Source organism: Urocampus carinirostris, chromosome 7, assembly GCF_059441175.1.
Source record: "Urocampus carinirostris isolate Australia breed hairy pipefish chromosome 7, RoL_Ucar_1.0, whole genome shotgun sequence".
Taxonomy (NCBI): domain Eukaryota; kingdom Metazoa; phylum Chordata; class Actinopteri; order Syngnathiformes; family Syngnathidae; genus Urocampus; species Urocampus carinirostris.
The window spans coordinates 1,413,190-1,433,812 of record NC_142355.1 but is presented as its reverse complement, the minus strand read 5'-3'; the positions used below and the strand labels follow the sequence as shown (position 1 = coordinate 1,433,812).

The following is a 20,623-nucleotide window of genomic DNA, read 5'->3' as shown; positions in this document are numbered from 1 at the left end:
TGATCGCGACCACGTCTGATCTCCCGTCCCGGCTTACGACCCGTTTCTGACCCTGACCACATTTTTGCTCTCCTGTCCCGGCTATCGACCTGTTTTTCCGGCCTCAATACCGCCAATGCTCGCTACGGAAGATCCACTTCCGTATTCGGATCACAATCAGAGTACGAGAGCGACTTGCTTCCCGCGCCTGTCGAGCACTGAAGCGCAGCCCTTCCTCTATCTTTTATTAAACTTGTGAGAAACGTAGCACAATTGGGTCCTGTTTCCGTTCTGGTCCTGACAATTTAATTATTGCTGTAATAGTATTCATTTAGTAGTATTTCTGTAAAACTACTGTATTTTCATCTTTGTAGTACTTCTGTAGTAGTATTTTTGTATTACAGTTTTACTGTAGTAGTATAATTTTAGTAGTTTTTGTGTAGTAGTATATTTGAAGTATTTCTGTAGTATTACTGTAGTTGCAGTATTTAGTGTTTCTGTATTAGTACAGGTATTTACGTATTTCAGTAGTGATAATTTTTCGTAGTATTTCTGTAGTATTTCTTCCTTTGAAAATAGTTAGGTATTTGATCCATGTTTTAACAGTTAGTTTGATATTTAGTTCCGTACTATTTTTGTAGAATTACTGCAGTTGCAGTATTTATGTATTTCAGCAGAGGTAACTTTTTGTAGTATTGATTTCCTTTTCAGAATGAAAGTAGTTATGTATTCGATCCATGTTTTAGCAGTTACTTTAATATGCAGTTATGTAGTATTTCTGTAGTAGAATTGTCTAGTATCCCTGTAAAGGTACTGTAGTTGCATTTATTTAGTAATTCTGTGTCACAGTATTGCTGATTTTGTAGTATTTATGTTGTATTTTTTCTTTTCAGAATGAAAATGAGATAATACATTTGGTCCCTGTTTTCATGCACTAAATTTGATATTTAAATTTGTCGTATTTTCGAAGCAGTATTTTTATAGTAGACACAAAAGGGCAATCGGGGCAAAGCTGGCACCCACAAATATAAATTTTTGGTTACTGGTACTTTATTGTACATATCATTATATTTGGACCATTTTTCGTCTGGATGAAAAAGCCTTGTGGGTCACATGTGGTCTGCAGGCCATAGTTTGCTCACCCCTGTTTTACATGAATGATTAGTGGAAAAAAATGGAGAATTTGGGGGTGGGGTTCATATTCAATGGGAGAAATCATCACAAACATGTTATTTCCATTATTCTTTTTTTAATGGCATATTTGGAAGGAATTCATGAATATAGCAAAGTATATATGTGTAACTGCGGTGTACCTCTCCCACCAAAGGTCCACATTCACGCCGGACTGGATGATGAGGTTTTTTATTTCAGTTGCTGCAAATGAATGAGTCACAACACAACACGTGGTAAGCTTCTCTGCTGGCTTTGATCTCGTTGGCAGCTTGTTGTAGACTGCCCAAAACATATCAAAGAGCTTTCTTTTCACTTTAAATAAAATACACTTTAGAATATCAACCATCACAATACATTTTTACATCCATTTTTACAAGATACTTTTAACAAGAGATCGTATAGTAGTTTTTTAATGTTTACAATTAATTCAACATTTTTCTTTAGTCTGAATTTCAACCAACATCATCCTTTTTATATATATGAGAAAATAGAAATAATAACAATAATGAGTATAAAAACGGCTACAATTTACCTGCAAATGAATGAGTCACAACACGTGGTAAGCTTCTCTGCTGGCTTTGATCTATAAGGGGAATTAGCATTTTAGCACAACATGCAACGTCTGGCAAAACTAACATAAAAGGCGACAGAAACAAAACGAAAATAAATCCAAACAGCTTGACAACATCAATCACATTACTGTGCATGTTGAGAGATTTGTCAGCTGTGGTTTTAATGTTTAAAATTAACTTTTTTTCGGAGCACCAAAAAATCGTGTCTTACCGTTGACAGCTCGCTGTTAGACTGCCAACAAACCCCGCCTTCCGGTCACATGTCAAAAACCAAACCTTACCCCAAACCAGATTCAGATCTACTTTATTGTCATTCTAGTACACGTGTATACAGAACGAAATGTCGATACATCTGACCCGCACAGTTTCCTTGAATGTACAGGTTTTTAAGGGTTATTGTTCTATCTTCGTTATTCATTATCCATTATCCGTTATCGGTCAGTTCATAATACGCTACAAAGCCTAGGAGCCCGGGACACTTACTCTCAGCCAAAAGGCCAAGCTAAGGTCCTAGCCCTAAAGCCTTGCTGCGATCATTGCGAATGCACCGTTCCCGGAGGTACTGCAATACCGGGCCGATGCGTGGAGTGGACAGAGCAAGCTCTTATTCCATCTCCGGATTGCAAAAATATGGCACTGTTGGACTCATCATTGCAGGACACCTACACAAAAACTATACAACATTTTTCAGCAGGAATTTCAACAAAACAAAAGTTATTATTACACCCGTTACATATGTGTGTAATATAACACACGAAACACAATAAAACTGACATTTCCAGGAGAAACCAATACACATGAAATTTCGCCAGTAAGCCGGACCTTGCGTGCATATTTCGTCTCAGCAATACAGATCCCACAGTGCTTTGCGGCATCTCATTATCCCGGATAAGGGAAACTGCGCGTTCCAGTAAACATCAACCGTGTTACAGTGCGGTTATGGAACCGATCAAGCGTGATAACTGAGGGAAAAGTCTTATCCAAATTCAAAAGGGGAAAAAACAATAACTCTAAAGAGGGGCGGCGCGGCAGCATAGTGGTTAATATGTCTACGGCACGGTTCTTAGGTCAAGGGTTCAAATCTAGCTACCAACCTTCCTGTGCGGAGTTTGCATGTTCTCCCCGTGCTTGCGTGGCTCTCCAACTCCCCGCCCACTTTACAGCGTTTCACGTTTTCTTATCGAACACTCAAATGTAGAAGTCAAGTCAAGTCAAATTTATTTATGACGCCCTTAATCACAAAAATGTCTGAAAGGACTGCACACGATTACAATGACCTGATCTTAAACCAACATGCGGGCAAGGAACAACTCAAAACCTCAGCGTGAGGTAAAAGAGAAACCTTGAGAAGGGGCCTCACAAGTGGTCATCCCCCTTCCAGGATGACCAGGGTGAATCACAATTAGCATTACTATACACAAGCATAGTATGTTGAAAATTTGTCTGGAAAGTGCATGACAGCAACGACGCCCCCAGTTTGTAAACCAGTCCAGAAAGTCTACGACGGTCACGACGCAGCTTCCCATCTCTGCCGGCTGGTCGATGCAGGCGTTCACATGCTTCAAGTCAAACGCTGGTCCGCTGACTCATCTCAAATCGTCCTTCTCCTTCGTATCACCACCAGGCAGGCGGTCGGAAAAAGACAGGACAATACAGAATATGAGGTGGGCATCAATCATAAGCTTTGGAATAGAAGTGCGTCTTAAACCTCGATTTAAAAACTTCCGTTGAGGTTGCAGATCTTATCTCCGGAGGCAGGGCATTCCATAGCACCGGGGCCCGGATGGAACGCCCCCAAGCCTGCAGACTTCTTGGCCCTCGGAGTCACAAGTAGACCGGCATTTTCCGAGCGCAGACTCCGTGCAGGAACATAGGGGGAAATCAAATCAGAGAGATAAGAGGGTGCAAGTCCATTCAAACATTAATATGTTAATAAGAGAACCGTAAAGTCTCATCTTAAGTGGAATGGGATCCAGTGCAAGTTGGCCAATACAGGAGTAATACGCTCAAACTTTTTGGTCTTAGTCAAAAGTCTAGCTGCCGCATTCTGAACCAGCTTCAAATTTTTGATGCTAGACAAGCAATACATTACAGTAATAAAGCCGAGAAGTAATAAACGCATGAATTAAAACCTCTGCATCGAACGAATCAAACGATTTCCTGTCAAATGTTTTCGCACTGGACATTGTGTGCGTAAACTTTGAAAGATCGAAAACGGAAGTCATGAATACACTTCCGGAATTAGCCGAGCGGGAACCTTGCGTGTTTTTGCTTTTGACCCGCTTGCAAATTTCGCCCTCAACGCAAAAAGAAAGTCTTATTTTTAATTTTGATATTTTTTAAGATACTCACTTGGGTCCGCGTGGGTCAGTGTGTTTTTCTACTTTACTTGGTTGTCTACGTATAAACTAACCGCTTCTGCCTCCATGCGATGCTAACTGCTAGCACTTCCGGGTGGTTTGAATTTTAGCACATTTGAAGTGATAGTTTTCTTCTCTTCTTTTCTTTGTGTTTATTTTTTTAGCGATGGTGTCGGCTTTTGGTCCCGTTTGCTTTTTAGAGTCCGGGGAATGTTGAGAATGGAGTCTTTACTGGACTGGAGCAGTTCCGAAGATGACCCACTGGACCGGGCTTTCCTCGACGACGACTTGTCGTTCCTGGTCCCGGAGACGCCCAGGTACTTACGAACCGAACCTCACGCCAGACAAACTCTTATACAGTCTTTGTTGTCATTGTTTACAACGAGATTAGACGCGGCACTCCGGAGTAGATAGATCCTTAGTCAGGGTTGGGTAGGGTTACTTGAACTGGATTACTTACAATGACTTTTGGATGACTCCAATACCAAATATGCTCATAAAAGACAAAAGAAACTCAATAGGAATAAAATTACTACATTTTGTGCAGGCTTGGGGAGTAACAGGACATATGGAAGGGCAAAAATGATGTTGGCAAGCTGTTTGGATTGATTTTAATTTAGTTTCTGTCGCATTTTCTGTTTTGCCGGAGATCAAAGCCACGAGAGATAGCTTACCACGTGTTGTGAGTCATCATTTTATCCATATTTAGTTTCTTTTGTCTTTTATTAGCATATTTGGTATTGGAGTCATCCAAAAGTAATTGTAAGTAATCCAGTTAAAGTAACCCTACCCAAACCTGTCCTTAGTATCCTTGTGTTGCAAAATAAAATAATAAAATAAAAGCTACAGAATTCTAAATACCCAATACAACGTGTCGGTATATAGTATTTAAATAGTGCTACGGAAAATTCACGCTGTCATAAAACTAGGGTAATATGCAAATGTGGGGTTGGGGTTTAATATGGGCTTTAAAGAGCCTCATGGCATGAGGAAGAAATGATCTCGGTCTGTCCTTGGAACAAGACTGTGACAGCAGTCTGTCGCTGAAGCTGCTCTTCTGTTAAAAGCTTTGTACTGTACAGCAACTTCATCGTTTGCATTTTGAAGCCTTATTTTCTGTTTCATTTATACTATGCGGTACATTTCTGAACATTGACTTATCGTGAGTGTTCCTGCATGGCAGTTAAAGCTGACTTCATGAGGGTTTGGTTGCATTTGATGACCATGAAACCGATTCATCTTGTTTGTTACAAAATTCACCTTACGGTGCCTCCTGGATACATTGTCAGCGACTGTCCCTTGGGTGTTTCGGGTCTTGGTCAGTCACCCTCACCACTCCGGGTGACCCAGCCGAGGGTGATCACTCCCCGACTTGGGTTCAGGTAGCGCACTCTGCCATGACTCCCCCCTCCTTGACCAGAAGCCTTTTCAGTTTCACCCGCAACGTTATTGATGGCTCTTTGCCCGTGCTGTCCACAAATCCCAAGGACCCCCAGGACCCGATGTAAAGACCTACTTGCGAAGCCCCTGCAGCCCACCTCCATAGGTTTGCAGCAGGCACTCCAGCCATTCCTCGGGTATTCGGATACGGGATCGGCGCGCTTTGCCCTCTGTTTGCCTGCTCCAGACATCAGCTTTGATGACATCTGGGAATCGCAACTGTTTGAGGTGCCGATTCCTAGCAGTCGTGGGCAGGCCCCCCTGAGTCTTCTTGAAGGGTTGAGGTTTCTCTCCCGCTTGAACAAATGAAATTGTGCTTTGGGTTGGATGTTGGCGCTTGCCAGCGCACATTGTGTCCGCTGGTCGTGGTGCCACCCATACCTATCATCTCCCAAGGCCTTCAAGCAACCGCCGAGGATGTCTTGTAACAATCTCCTTTTCTTACAAAGCTGACACACTGGTGAGTATATCAGGCCCCAGGTGAACAGGTTCGGCAGGGCTTGGGAGGACCAGGAACTTGAAGTGGTGCGACGACGCCTTCAAAAGTTGGGTTCAGGTGATCTTCTTGCTGGCTGAGTGCTCCCACTATGTCCAGGCCCCCCGCTTCCCTGTGCCCACCAGTCTGCTGAAGCGCAGTGGGCATCAGCAAGCCGTCTCCATTCATGCCATTGGGAGATCCTGTTTCCATTGACAATGTCACTGCTGAAACCCATAAATCAGTGTTCTGGTCCCCGGGACGCATCGTTTTTGACACCAAATTGTCATTATTAGCCGATTACTTCTTTTTTTTTTTTTTAACAAAGATTTGCCGCACTCCAAACTTTTCGTCAGGCATTCCGCCATTCTTGTTTGGGTCTCGCGCCGATCTCAGCAAACGAGATCTCGTTGCTTCGAGATGACGTCATTGTTGTGGTGGTTGTCGAGTGAAAGAGAAGTATGCCTCCGAAAAAACAGTTGGTATTCGGTGCAAATCAACAAAAAATTGGTCATTTCTTCAGTGTCGGTAATAAGTCGAAACATAACACAGAAAGTGGTAACAACGTCAATAATTCCGGGAGGAAAAAACGGCGGAGAAATTCTTCAGAAGACCGTGAAGGCAAGGAAAACACATGTGTTGAAGCGAACGATTCGACGAAAGAAAATAAACAAATAATACTAGGAAGAAAAGGACTTTTCTGCCAAAATGGACTCAATTATACTCCTGGTTATGCTATGAGGAGGATGATAATAGATTGGACCTTGAGAAGGCATTACAACTGTGGCGGCACAGCAAACCACGAAGAATATATGAACTCTATATGAAAAATCTGAAGCGATTACTGCTTTGTATTACCAATTAACTGTGATGATTAAAACTACATGAATATATAAATATTTCATCAATATTATTTTGTATAATGTACAATATTGTGAACTGAAAAATCTGAAGTGATAACTGCTCTGTATTACTGATTAACTGTGATGATTAAAACTGAATGAATATATAGATTTATATTATATATTTGTCGCTGATTTACAATTTCCCGATAACACAAAATTTTGGGGAGCCATAGATCTCTGTTGGGACCCAGAGATTTTTGAGCATGTGAGTCCCTGGGACCCATCACTTTTCAGAGATAAAATGAAGACTGATACATTTGTAAAGTCAGGTCCCAATCCCACGGTAGAAGACATGATCTAGTCTGCTACATCTGTGCAAGTGGACTATGTTTAACAGCCTTTTTGGTGACAGTGTTCCTTTTGTTTAACAAAAAATAAAAATTTTCTTTTAGCATTGTTCTCACCTGTTTTTCTTCTTCTTCTCTTCAGCCCACAGCTCCGCAAGCGCAGAAGAAGCACACGTCTCGCCGAGGACGCGTCCACCTCAGTGAGTCCCACGTATCTTTGTTATCAGGGTTCGTACGGGTGCCTGAAGTCCTTGAAAATACTTTTATTTTATCGTGTTTTCATGGTTTAAAAAGCACTCGAATTTGAACCTGTAGTCCGACTTAATAGATGGTGCATTAGATAAAGACAAAAGTCTGCATAAAAATGACGCCAACACTTCCCTTAAGATTCCAACCGCTGGCATGAGTTAGGACGATAATAGTGGCTCAGATGACCAGTTCATATTTAGAGTAGCTTAGTTCACACATAAATGACACTTTCCTCGTCCTGCACCCGTTTAAAAGGTGCTGTCCGGTATTTGAAAATGTCCTATTTTCTGACGCCATCTACAGGCTTAAATCCTCATTGCAGCCTCTGTCAGGCTGCTCGAGATAAACTCTTCTTTCTTTCATTTTTTGGGGTTTTTTGTTAAGACCTTTTCTTACTTTCACCATTTTCACGCTACACTAACAGTTAACTGCAAGCACACGCATGAAATCACTCTCTACCCCCCCTCCTGCAAATGCGTTGCAAGTCCCAAGCAGCTCTGATAAAGACAAGGTAAAAGCAGATAGGTGCAGTGGGTGAAAACATCTATAAAGGCTCTTTGAACTCGACTGGGCATTGTTAACACATACTTAATTGAGAAAATGTTTTACTTCCAACTTTTTAAAGAGACAGTGTGTAATACTTAATGCCTCCTTGTGGTACAGATAAACCTTCAGCCAGTAAAAAAACATTGATTTGAATACTAAACCAATTTTAATTTTGATAAATAGTCATAAGTGGAGAAATTGGTATTCCTTTTACATAGTGGGAGGTTGCCGCCATGTTTGGCTGCCATTTTGCTGCAACGCTGTGCTCATTTGGCTCTAGTTTCGCCATCTAGAGGGCAAATATGACACATTGAGGCTTTAAAAAGTGCTTGAATTATGCCATGAAAAAGCCGATCGACCCCAGTGTCCTGAAGAATGTCTGTGGCGCAATTTGGATGTCCTCAGGTGAGCGCGCGTCGTTCCCCGGCTGCCGGCGCGTCGGGATCGGCAAAACGTAGAAAGTTTACCGCAAAAAGGCGTCGGACGGCGGCCGTCGGCTCTCCGATCCCAAACTGGACGGACGAGTCTTCGTCTTCTGCGACGTCCTCAACGTCTTTGTCCTCCTGGTGGTCCTCGTCGTCCTCTTCGTCATCGTCGTCCTCTTCGTCCTCGTCGGTGGCGCCGGATTCTTTGTCCTTCCTGACGGCGGAAGAACGGAGGTGGCTGAACGGAGACGCCTCGGCAGGTCAGCCCTATCCTTTGCTCGCCTGTCGGAAAGGGTCCGCACGGGAAAATGCTTGAATTTTAAGGATGTGTTTCCAGGTCTTGAAAGTGCTTGATTTTTATTTTTTTGCCAGAGCGCTTGAAAAATTAATGAAATTCTTGCCACGTTGCTCGGCAGTCTCAATAGACCACACATTAAACCACAGGTGTCAAAAACACAGGCCCGCCGAGGGTTTTCAATCCGGCCCGCGAGACGACGCTGAGCGAAGCGCAAGAGAAAAACAAGCTGCGGTTTGAAATATGTCCACTCGATGGCGCCAAAGCCAGGCGCCATTCGCAAAGCAACTAGAGCTGCGTTTCTTTCTGTCTTTCCCTCTTTCTTTTTTCATTTTTTTTCTTCTCCCCCTTTTTCCTCTCTAACACTTTTTCTCTACCCTTTTTTTCAATTTCTTTCTCTTCGTTTTTCTATCTTCTCAACCTCAAATTTTTCTACTGTTCTTTTATGTCTTTCTTTCGCTCTTTTTTATTTCTCACTTTCTCTTTTTCACTCCTTTCCCTCTTTCTCCTGCTCTTTCTCGTCTGTCATTGTTTTGCTCTCTTAATCCCTCTATTTCTTTCTTTCGCTCCTTTTAATTTCTCACTTTTTCTATGTTACCCGTTCCCCTCTTTCTCACACTCTTTCTCGTCTGTCATTCTTTTGCTCACTTAATCTCTCTTTCTTTCTTTCGCTCCTTTTTATTTCTCACCTTTTCTTTCTCACTCATTTCCCTCTTTTTCACACTCTTTTTCTTCTGTCATTCTTTTGCTCTCTTAATCTCTCTATTTCTTTCTTTTGCTTTTTATTTCTCACTTTCTCGTCTGTCATTCTTTTGCTCTCTAAATCTTTCTATTTTTCTTTCCTTTTCTCTGTCTTTCATGATCTCTTTCTCTTCGATCTACCAGTCCGGCCCCTATGGATTTTTTTTCTGAGGTGTGTGCCCCTGCTAATGAGTTTGACACCCCTGCATTAAACGAAGAGCACTAAAAAGAAATGAAGTCTGCACATCAGGGCAGATGCGATTGATGGCGTTGTCATGTAAAGCGCCATCGCCCTCTACAGGTGCATCAGGACAGTTGCATGAAAGGGTGCTTCGAAAGTGCTGGAATCTGGCCATGAAAAAAGTCTATGAACCCTGATCGGAGCTTTTGCGGGGATTTTAACCCAGGCATGTCAAAAATGTCGGGTGATAGGGTTGCACAATTTGCACAAAATAAATTGCGATTTCTTAGACCCACAATGGCGATTTTTAATTAAAGTCAAATTTCTGTGTTAAGTTTTTTTTTATTGTTGCAGCAACCGTGATAGCATCATAAGGACTATATTTCTAGACGAGACAGCAGGGCAAACCATACCGTGTAGAATAGTGCCAGATTGCAACACAGACATGGTATTTGGTTTGCTTTAATTGGCAGTTGCCGAAGTTACAGAGCCGAAATTTCCAAACCGAACAAAGTTTTCAAAATCGGAATAAGCAAAACGTTTTAATTTGAAAAAATCTTCAGGCAGAGACGTTGTGTAAGTTGTACGCCCGACGTAAAAGATGCACGCCCCGGGCGTCCGGGCAGACCTTATTTCAGACACTGTATAATGATACGAATTCTTGAATCCAGAAGAGTTACCAGTTTTGTGTGTTTTGACTGAAGATCTGCGATGTAGCGTCAACGTCCTTTTTACGCATGGATTTTATTTTGCGAACGCAGCGGGACAGGAAGCGGCCACGGGCGAGGACGACGGCGATGGCGACTTGTCGGTCCGAGCGGCGCAGATGGAGGAAGACGAAGCTTTTGCGCGGAGCCTGCAGGTGGGCGTGGCCGGCTCCAACCCCCTCTTGACCCGTGACCAATCATCTGCTTTGTGGGCAGGCTCACTTTGACTACGAAGAGGCGGAGTCTCACCACCAACATCGACTTCAACACTCGGTGAGGGAACTTTTTTTTTTCTTTTCGTGCTCATGTTTTTAGATTGACTTGTGCTTTTTTTTAATACGATTTCTTTGGGAGGCGGGCAAAAAATAGCAGCTATTAGTCGCTTATTCAATCAGAAGGCAGGGGGTGGACACATCAGAGACAGAGAGGGGGAGAGAGGCTCGGCTGTATCTGAGCCTAAATAATTGTCCTGTCGTATGATATCCGTCAAATATCCAAATATCAGTGCTAATAATCAGATGACCTCTACTCTGTCTGTTTCTCAAAGGCAGAACAGTTACCGTTTGCAGTAACATTTAATTGTAACGATACATTTAAATTTTTTTCCACCTTAATTAATGGTACACAAAGTGCATCGGAGTATAAGGAGCACTTTCCAACCCATTTGGGGTTTTTAAGGCTTTATAGTGATAGGAAATAAACTATTAAAATGTATCGTTTTCCAAATTGTTTGAATTAGTTATCTGACTCCATTAACCAAACCTAGCCTTCATTCACCTAAGAATGCATGCTCGTTTCTTTTTGTGAAAAGACGGACAAGAGACCGGCATTTCCACACGGAGGCAGATTTAATTTCTTAAATAATTTAACTAAGTGAACTCCATCAAATTAGCCGAATTTGTGTCTCTCTCGTTCTCCCTCGATCTTCTCCAATCTTCCCACGTCTTTTCACAAGCTGGCGTGCCGGCTCCTCCCATGGGCGTGCTGACTCCTCCCAGGTGCCAGCTTCACCACCTCCTCGCCGAAGGGCGTTGCGATGTTTGTCCTTGTGCGTCTGGCCTTCTCCTGTCAGCACTCGCAGGAATTCTGTTATCAAAATACGTCTGATGCATTCCAGACAGCCCAACCTTCTAATGTACCTTGAAGAAAAACAGTCTGTGAATCTCTCTACTGCATCCAACTGAGTACATGTACTTACTTTGTAGTTAATTTTATTATATCCTTTATAGTCAAATGTATAAAATCCATAAACAGTCTGAAAGATGGGGTATTCCTTAAATTGCAGTTTGTTGGTTTGTGCCGTCAATGAAGTTTGTTGCTCATAATTGAGCTTCTATCTTCCTTAAATTGTAGCAGGTTGTTTTGCATCATCTGCTTCTTTCTGGCGCCATATTTGCATATTTTCTGGACTATAAGGCGCACTGGAAAATAGGAGGCATGAAATTAAGACTACTGTAAGAGAAAGGATGCGAACATGATGACTGTGAAATCGGGTATCACTGCTGAAATTGATGCATTTATTCATTGATGGTTACAGTATGTAGTAGCAAGGCGTGGACAGGGTTCGTCTTGCTTGAAACCCTTGAGAATGCTTAGAAGGTGTTTGAATTTCAGGCAAAGTGCTTGTAAATGCTTGCAATGGTTGCCAAGTTTCTCGGCAGTCTGAATCTATAGACGACACGATAAAAGAGGGAACGTAAAAATACTCTGGTGGCTCCGCGTTGCCGTGGCATTTGTTCTTCCCTCGTGACGGAAGATGGCATTAGTTTGTATGAAGTTGACAGGTGAAGAGACCCAAATGCCAGCTACTGGAGATGTTGGAAAATTGGCTTAGAAAGTGCTTAAAGGGGGCTTGAATTTTGGAAACGGAAAAGATGTTCTGGAGCAGACCGTATATGCCACACCCCAAAAATATACACGTTTATTGATATTCGTCAGCGTTCAAACGGCGTTCTCATTCGTCTAAGAGACAATCAGCTTTCTTATACCCTCCGGAGCGTCAGCCATATCACGGGTTGTTTTTCTCTTACTTGCTGCATGCTTCCAAGAATTGACAGTGTTTTTCTCACAATTAACTTATCTCAGTCAATACCGTTTTGCAATCGTCCACATGTTTCCCATCAAAAGTCGCCGTGACCCAGCCAACTTCCTGTCAGCTTCGCAAGCTGTTCCAAACCGAGCAGAGTGTTATCGCTTCTCTTTCTTTAAACTCGGGAGAAACAAGCCTGGAATTTCCCGTCTAAACACGTGTGTCCTCATTATGTCGATAAGCTCAGACTTCATTATTCCACGACAGGTGTAGAGTGATTCTCTTTCTCTAAAATCTGCAAAATGTTCCTAAAAAGTACTTTTGTTATTCACTTGAAGTTTGCAATAATTTAACCTTAAACATATTTCAAATTCAGATAACTTTTTGGTGACACCCGTGCTCAATTTTAGTGTGAAATGTATGTGTGCATGAACAAAACATTTGAAAAAGAAGCTCTGTGGGTAAAATGTTAGAATAGGAAATGTCTGGGTGGAAAACATTCGGAGACGCTGTTTAAGAAAACCAGCTCTCATTCTCATTGTACAGTAATCCTGCGGTTAATGGGGACCGAGACCACCGGCGAAAACTGAAAATCCGCGAAGTAGCGGCGCCCCTTCAAAAATGCTTAAAAAACATATACAGGTATACAGTATATATAATAAAGTCAAACTTGAAATGTGACAGAAGAGATTATACTTACGTCGCGTCGCCGAGTTCCTCCATGATAAGCTGAGCGCCACATAAGAAGGGGGTGAGGTGGGAGGAGGTAAAGGAGGGGGGTGAGCGAAGCGGTAACTCACCATGACTAAGCATTGTGTCAGGGCCTCCCCCTCCCCTTCACAATAAGAGTGTCCACACCGTGTCCTCAGTTGATATAAGCTCGTGCTTGCTCAAGTCAATAAATGCTTTTATTGAGAAGGTAAGGTATATTTTTTAAACCCGCGAAGCTCTGAACCTGCGAGGTTTTACTGTATTCATTCCTGAGCTTGACCATTATCTCCTTCTCAGTGTTAAACTGATCAGTGTTGATTTTTTTTTCAAAATCACGGCACCAAAATTTTCCTGCGAAAGAGGGAATCACCCTGTACGAACCCTGATCGTCATTCTATGTCTTTCCGGCCAATTTTTGTTTTATTTTGGCGGGGTGCGTCTTATAGTCCGGAAACTACGGCGATCCTAAAATGGCGGCAGGTCGCTAATTTTGCCTCTTTCAGGCGTCCGGCCACTCTCCTTCGTCCACGCGTCTGCGCCGACGTCGGCGGAGGACGCCGGACGACTTCTCCGGCGACGACTACGAGGTGAGCTTCCGCGCGTTAGTCGGTTAGCATGTTAGCGCTGATGATGCCCCGCGCGGCAGGCCCTGCTAGCGCTGGAAGAGCGTCAAGGCGCCGCCGTGTCCAAGAAGCTAGCGCGTTCCCACGTCCTGCGCTTCCCCGTCAAGCGCTTCCGAGCCGGCGCCGGCGACCCGCAGTAAGCCCGCTCGCCTTTCCCGACGCTAGGCTAAGGCTAGGCTAACGCTAACAATCCCCGCGCCAGGTGTCGCATCTGCTTCGGCGACTACGACGACGGCGAGGAGCTGAGGATGCTGCCCTGTTTCCACGACTACCACGTGGCCTGCATCGACCGCTGGCTGCAGGTCGGAACCTTTTTTAGCCCTTAAAGCACGGGTGTCAAACGGGCGGCCCGCGGGCCGGATCGGGCCCGCTAAGGGATTGAATCCGGCCGGCGAGACCACACGCAGAGAAACGCAAGAGAAAAACAAGCTGCAGGTTGAAATAGGTCAACTTGATGTTGCCAAAGCCAGGTGCCTCCAACAAAGCAAAGACGCTGTACTTGTATTTCTCTCTCTCTCTCTCTCTTCCTCCCTTTTTCTCTCTGTCTTTTTATTTTTTATTTCTCTCTTGCTCTCTTTTTCTCTCTTTCTCTTCCTCTTTTTCTTTCTTTCTCTCTTTGTCTCTCTCTTTTCCACCCACTCTCTGTCTCCAGCTGTCTCTTTCACTCTCTGTGTTTCTCTTTTTCTCTTCCTTTGTTGCTCTTTGTCTCTTTCTCTCTTCATACCCTTCGCACTTGCTTTTGTCTTTTCTCTCCTTCTGTCTTTCCATTTCTTTTTGGATTTCTTTCTTCCTCTCCCTTTCTTTTCCCCCTCTCTCACGACTTTTACCTTTTGTTTCTCACCCTCTCTCCCTCTCCCTTTTTCTTTCTTTGTCCTGCCCTCTCTCCCTTTCCCTCCCTCTTTCTCTTATTTCTTTATCTCTTTTCCTTTCTCTTTAATCTACTAGTCCGGCCCCCGACAGAATGTTTGTTCTATCGTGTGGCCCCCCCGAGTTAAAATGAGTTTGACAACCCTGCGTTAAAGGGACGGTGCGTAATATTTGACTTCCGAGTCGCATAACATCGAGAGGGTTGGATGGTCTCTGGTTGATCAATGGTCGTCCTCAAATACAGCCTTGCCTCACCGACGTAGTGATGTGGTTGCGGCTCGTTTTTCTCTTGTGCTTTTCTCAGCTTTGTCTCGCGGGCTGTCGGGAAGCCGGTCCTCTGCCCGACACATTGGTTCATACGCGTGAATATTGATAACTTTGACTTTGAATTTGTTGTTTATGCTCTATAGTGGGGGGGAAGCTGTAACGCGGGGCCCAAAAGACATCGTAAGGCCGTGTCGCTGTATCCCGGGGTCTAGCGTTTGGTTTTCTTCAAATGATTGAAAAAAAAAAAAATCTCTTTCAGGACAACACCACCTGCCCCATCTGCAGAGTGGACCTGGCCGACCACTGACTCCCGCTTCCTCTATTTCATATTTTATTACTTCTTTTTTTAAATAAAAAAATCATCTGATAATCGAGCCTTTTGCCTCCTCTGGTGCCAGCCGACACATTTAAGCAATTCGAGTCTCGTGTTCACAGTGGGACACATAAAGCCCGTCTTTTGTATCAAAATCAAAAATAAACGGAGACAAAAAAGAACAATGATGGGAGTAAATATTCAAATGTAGCGTTTACCAAATTGTTCAAATGAGTTATCTGACTCCATTAACCAAACACAACCTACATTCACCTAACAATGCATGCTCTTTTCTTAATTATCTATCTTTCTATTTCCACACGAGGGCAGATTTAATTTCTTAAACAATTGAACTAAGTGAACTCCGTCCAATATGGCCGAATTAGTGTCGCTCGAGTCTCTGTCAAGCCTCTCTCGTTTTCTCGTCTCTCGGCCCATGTTTTTTCGCAACAGGTGTGCCGGCTCCTCCCACGGGCGTGCCAGGGAAGCCCCCACGTGGGCTCCAACCCCTCGTCTCGATGTCTGGAAAAGCTCAAAACAGTAGAGCATTTATCAAAACACTGCCTACTAAACAAAGCATTCCGCATTCGGATCAGCGTGACCCGTCATTGAACTTAAGCCTACTCGGTGAAAATCTTCATTGCACTCAATAGATGTAACTTGTATTCAGTCGTATAAAATATTTTATAGTCAAAATGTTGTATTTGAGCTGCAGTTCATTGATATTAAAGATCAATCGGTTTAAAGGAAAAACAAGTTAAATGATGCAACACAGTTTGGTTCTAAACTGAAGTTACACAATTTTCTACGTTGTTTTATTCCACTTATACTCAAAAATACTTGTCCTAAGTTTGACCTCAGCCTTTAGAAGGTTGTTGTAAACCTCCTTTGCGTTGGAATGTGTCTTTGGTTTCAGTCTGTGCAGATAACAATGACTTATCACCTCGCCTGGGGTGTTGGGAGTATGTGCCTGTCACCCCTCCTCCCGTTCCTCAAATCAGGATTGGGAAGTTTGCATCGACGACGGCGCAGACCAATCACAGCGGCTTGGTCACGGGGCGTGAACAGTTCATCGGCATGGGTTATAACACGGGAAAACCCTGGAACCTCGTCGTCTTCTGCACACGATTGTAATTTAGGCACGGCAGAGAGCTCCGATTTGTTCAACTCTTTGATTCGGCTAAATAAATGGATGCGTGGACTACGCTCGTCATTCGGCTGATTAAATTTCTCCGACTTTTGAATATATTCCAACCGAAAGGATTTAGACGAGACACGTGAAGTGTCTTCGGAGTCAGATTTCAGTTTAATAAATTTACAATCTTACCAAACAAACTACGATTTATTTAGACGGCAGGGAAAATCAAATCAAAAAAACCAAGGACATTGTTGACAAGTGAAAAACGCGCGCTTCTAGTTAACATGAGAAAAGGAATCGTGTGGGGAGTAGAACAGATGTTGATGTTGTATTGACTTGGAAAAACGCAGGATTTTATAAAAATGGCGTCGTTGGGGGAATTTCCTTAAGGAGGCATTGTCAACGTCACATCTCCCCAAAAACGAGGCAGGGTCTTGTCCATTTCGTGGGCAAAATATCTGGAACGACGGTCAGGTTTTTGGAGAACATTCGGGGTTCCGGTCGCAGGAGAAACCGGATCTGACTCCGATGCGGCACCTTCGTCGTCTGGTCGCTGTGGATGCAACATTTGTATGACAGTCCTGACGCCAGAACCTCAATCACTGGGGGAAAACTTTATTGATTTTGACGATGACCAAAGAGGAAAAAAAACGTGGCCCCCTTTTTTTTTTTAACTGTAAATTGTTTTTATTTTTTGTGTAACCGTTTTTGTGCATTTATTTTTTGTCATTCATGAAAATGTGTACTGTACACGAAATGTGAACTTTGAGGTGCAAGTCACTGAAAAAGGATTTATTTTGATGATACAGTAAAATCCTTATTTTCCCTCCCAAAATATGTACTTTTTCAAGGGATTGTCTTATATTAAGTACAAATGGGTAACACTGTCGTAATAACATAGTAATTGACAAAACTTAGGTTGATCTAAATAATAGTCGGAATATTTTTGTAGTATTTCTGCTCTAGTATATTGTCAGATTTCAGTCGTAACATTCCCCAAGAAATATTTGTAATTATTTCTGTAAGATTCATTTCGTGGCATTTCTCTTGTATTTTTGTAGTATCTTGTAAAATTTCTATAGTATTTTATTAGATTTCTGCAAGTGTTTTTGTAGCATTTCTGTATTATTACTTGTACTATCTAGCATTTTTGTAGAAGTGTTTCCCTAGTAATATTTTTGTGGTATTTCTGTAGTATTATTTTGTAGTATCTTTACTACTTCTGTAGTATTTTGTTGCATTACTGTAATAGTGTTTCGTAGCATTTCTGTAATTCTACTGTAGTTGTTCTTTGTAGTATTTTGGTGGATTTTTGTAGAAGTATTTCCCTAGTAATATGTTTGTAGTATTAGTTTGTAATCTATTGTACTACTCATGTAGTATTTTGTTGTATTACTGTGATAGTATTTCGTAGCATTTCTGTTATCCTACAGTAGTTGTTCTTTGTAGTATTTTGTTGGATTTCTGTAGTAGTATTTTCCCAGTATTTTTTGTAGTATTAGTTTTGTGGTATTACTGTAGTAATAATTTTGTAATATTTTGACGGATTTCTGTAATATTAATGTTGTTGTACAGTGGAGTATTTCTGTAGTATTTTTATATTGTATAAGTAGTAATTTATTGAGTTTGTATCCCTAAATCCCTTGGGTGGTCAGGGCACCATTTCCTGTGGTGTGTCTTGGGCATGTACAGCCTGGTGGTGCCCATTCTGCTCCACACGGTTTCTGTAGTACTTTTGTGGTATTTTTGCCTGTGTTTTGTCTGTCGTCATATTTTTGTAGTATTTCTGTTGAATTATGTTGCGATTTCTGTAGTAGTATTTTTGTAGTAGACACAAAAAAGGGAGAACGGGGAGAAATCCGGCACCATTTTTTTACCAGTAAAACTTACTATTTATATATATATAAAATCGTTATATTTTGACCATTTTGGTTCGGCGGACCGGATTAAAAAAACCCGCCGGCCGTAGTTTGCCCACCTAAAAAAACAACCAGGAAGTAAAAGTTCTGGTTTGATCAAATCTTTATTTATATTAGCAAAAATTGCATAGAGTGTAAAGTGCATGCTTCAAATCTTGTTCAGTAATCTCCATTTGGACAGGAATGACGTTCTTTTTTACACATTTCCCCTTTAAGAAATTGCAATAAAGTAGAAATGCAGTATTCCTACCCTTGCGCGTACAGTAGACCTCGGGGTACGGCGCCCCCACCTTAAGACATTTTCATAATATGCTGTGGAATAAGGTAAGTATTTTTACCCCTCCTTACAGCATTAACACAGATACATCTTGTGATATTAACGTCACAGTCATTCTTAAGTAGTATTTTTGTATTATTTCGGTAGTAGTATTTACGCAGTACAGTACGTCTTTTTTATAGTATCCATGTAGTAAATCTGCAGTATTACTGTATTATTTTTGTTGTAATTCTGTAGTTGCTTTTGTGGTATTTCTGCAGTATTTTTGTAGTTGTAGGTGGTAAAACTTGAGTATTACTGCAGTACTTTCATAGTAGTATTTTTGTATTATTTCTGTGGTATAGAGTTCTGTAAAACTTTGTAAAATAGTGATTTTGTAGTATTTTTGGGTAGTATTTATGTTGTAAATCTTGAGTAATACTGTTGTACTTTTGTGGTATTTCTGCAGTATTTTTGTAGCAGTAGGTGGTAAAACTTGAGTATTACTGTAGTACTTTCATAGTAGTATTTTTGTATTATTTCTGTGGTATAGATTTCTGTAAAATTTTGTAAAATAGTGATTTTGTAGTATTTATGTTGTAGTACTTTTGTAGTATTCCTGTAATATTATTTTGTATTATTTTTAGTATTTCTGTAATATTTGTCATGTAGTATTTTTAGATAGTTTCTTTAGTATGATGGTATTTCTGCCATATTTTTATGGTATTACTATAATATATATTTATCGTTACAATATTATTAATGAAGTATTTCTGTAGTATTTTGTTGATTTCTGTAATAGTAATTCCATAGAAGTTTGTTTTATTTTACTGTAGAATCTTGTAGTACTTCTGCAGTATGTTATTTATGAAGTAGTATCTTGGGTGCATTTCTCCAATACTTTTGTTTCACCTTGAAGAAAAATTGCAGCAAAGTAGAAATATTCCCAGCATTTCATGTCGAGTAGACCCCCGGGATACAGCATACTCACATAAAGACGTTTTCATGTTGTGGTGCAGAATAAGATGTAGGTTTTTGTAATCGTTCCATTGTATAAATTCTAAAGTAGTATTTTTCTTAATTATTTTCTAAAAAGTATTTCTGTAGCTTTTTTGTAATAGGACAGAATTTTTGTAGTATTTAAGTAGCATTTTTGTAATATTTCCATAGTAGTAATTCTGACGCAGGGTTTTTGTAGTATTTTTGTAATATTACCGTAGTATTATTGTAGTTTCATCTTTGTCATAATTCTGTAGCAGTATTTCTGAGACACTATTTTTGTAGTATTTTGTAGTACTGCATTTCTGTAGTCATGTTTTTGTAGTACCATTTTTTTAAAGACACAAGCTGATAAGCGTCGGTTTCTTTCCCCCGCTTTAAGGCAATTTCGTGCTACAATCCCCCACCTGGGAAGGGATCGACGCTGTATCCCGGGGGTATTTCTGTTGCCAGAAATGTGCAAATCACATAGACTGCAACAAACCTTTTTTTTAAACAAACTAATAAGCGTCGGTTTCTTTCCCCCGCTTTAAGGCAATTTTGTGATATGATCCCCCACCCGATAAGGGATCAACGCTGTATCCCGAAGGTATTTCTGTTGCCAGAAATGTGCAAATCACATTGAATGCAACAAACCTTTTTTTTAAACATAAACTAATTAGCGTCGATTTCTTTCCTCCGCTTTAAGGCAATTTTGTGATATGGTCCCCCACCCGGGAAGGGATCGACGCTGTATCCCGGGGGTATTTCTGCTGCCAGAAATTTGTAAATTACAATGACTGCAACAAACCTTTTTCTTTTAAACATAAGCTAATAAGTGTTGGTATCTTTCCCCCGCTTTAAGGCAATTTCACGATGGGAAGGGATCGACGCTGTATCCCGGGGGTATTTCTGTTGCCAGAAATGTGCATATTACAGTTACTGCAATGAACCATTTTTTAAAGACACAAGCTGATTAGCGTCGGTTTCTTTCCCCCGCTTTAAGGCAATTTCACGATGGGAAGGGATCAACGCTGTATCCCGGGGGTATTCTGTTGCCAGAAATGTGCAAATTACCATGACTGCAACAAACCTTTTTTTTTAAACATAGACTAATTAGCGTTGGTATCTTTCCCCCGCTTTAAGGCAATTTCGTGCTACAATCCCCCACCCGAGAAGGGATCGAC

General features: G+C 41.6%; 1 protein-coding gene and 1 pseudogene across 2 annotated transcripts; one reads left to right on the top strand and one right to left on the bottom strand.

The window, feature by feature from the left end:
- Positions 1 to 2,268: 2,268 nt before the first annotated feature.
- On the bottom strand, positions 2,269 to 2,357 carry LOC148362077 (U2 spliceosomal RNA; annotated as a pseudogene).
- Positions 2,358 to 3,921: 1,564 nt separating this feature from the next.
- On the top strand, positions 3,922 to 15,202 carry LOC148362076 (uncharacterized). Of its 2 annotated transcripts, XM_088339511.1 has the most exons (10): positions 3,922 to 4,090; positions 4,249 to 4,401; positions 7,334 to 7,391; positions 8,392 to 8,671; positions 10,390 to 10,490; positions 10,552 to 10,608; positions 13,579 to 13,662; positions 13,722 to 13,834; positions 13,901 to 14,000; positions 15,092 to 15,202. In XM_088339511.1, the coding sequence occupies exons 2-10, from the start codon at positions 4,295 to 4,297 to the stop codon at positions 15,137 to 15,139; spliced, it is 948 nt and encodes a 315-aa protein (XP_088195637.1). In that variant the 5' UTR covers positions 3,922 to 4,090; positions 4,249 to 4,294; the 3' UTR covers positions 15,140 to 15,202. The 2 variants fall into 2 exon arrangements, with proteins under 2 accessions (XP_088195637.1, XP_088195638.1); XM_088339512.1 differs by having other exon boundaries at positions 3,940 to 4,401.
- Positions 15,203 to 20,623: the final 5,421 nt, after the last annotated feature.

Coding starts and splice junctions, on each gene's coding strand:
- LOC148362076 (XM_088339511.1), top strand. CDS start 4,295: ATGTTGAGAATGGAGTCTTTACTGGACTGGAGCAGTTCCGAAGATGAC. Junction 4,402..7,333: donor CTGGTCCCGGAGACGCCCAG/GTACTTACGAAC, acceptor TCTTCTCTTCAG/CCCACAGCTCCGCAAGCGCA. Junction 13,835..13,900: donor GCCGGCGCCGGCGACCCGCA/GTAAGCCCGCTC, acceptor TCCCCGCGCCAG/GTGTCGCATCTGCTTCGGCG.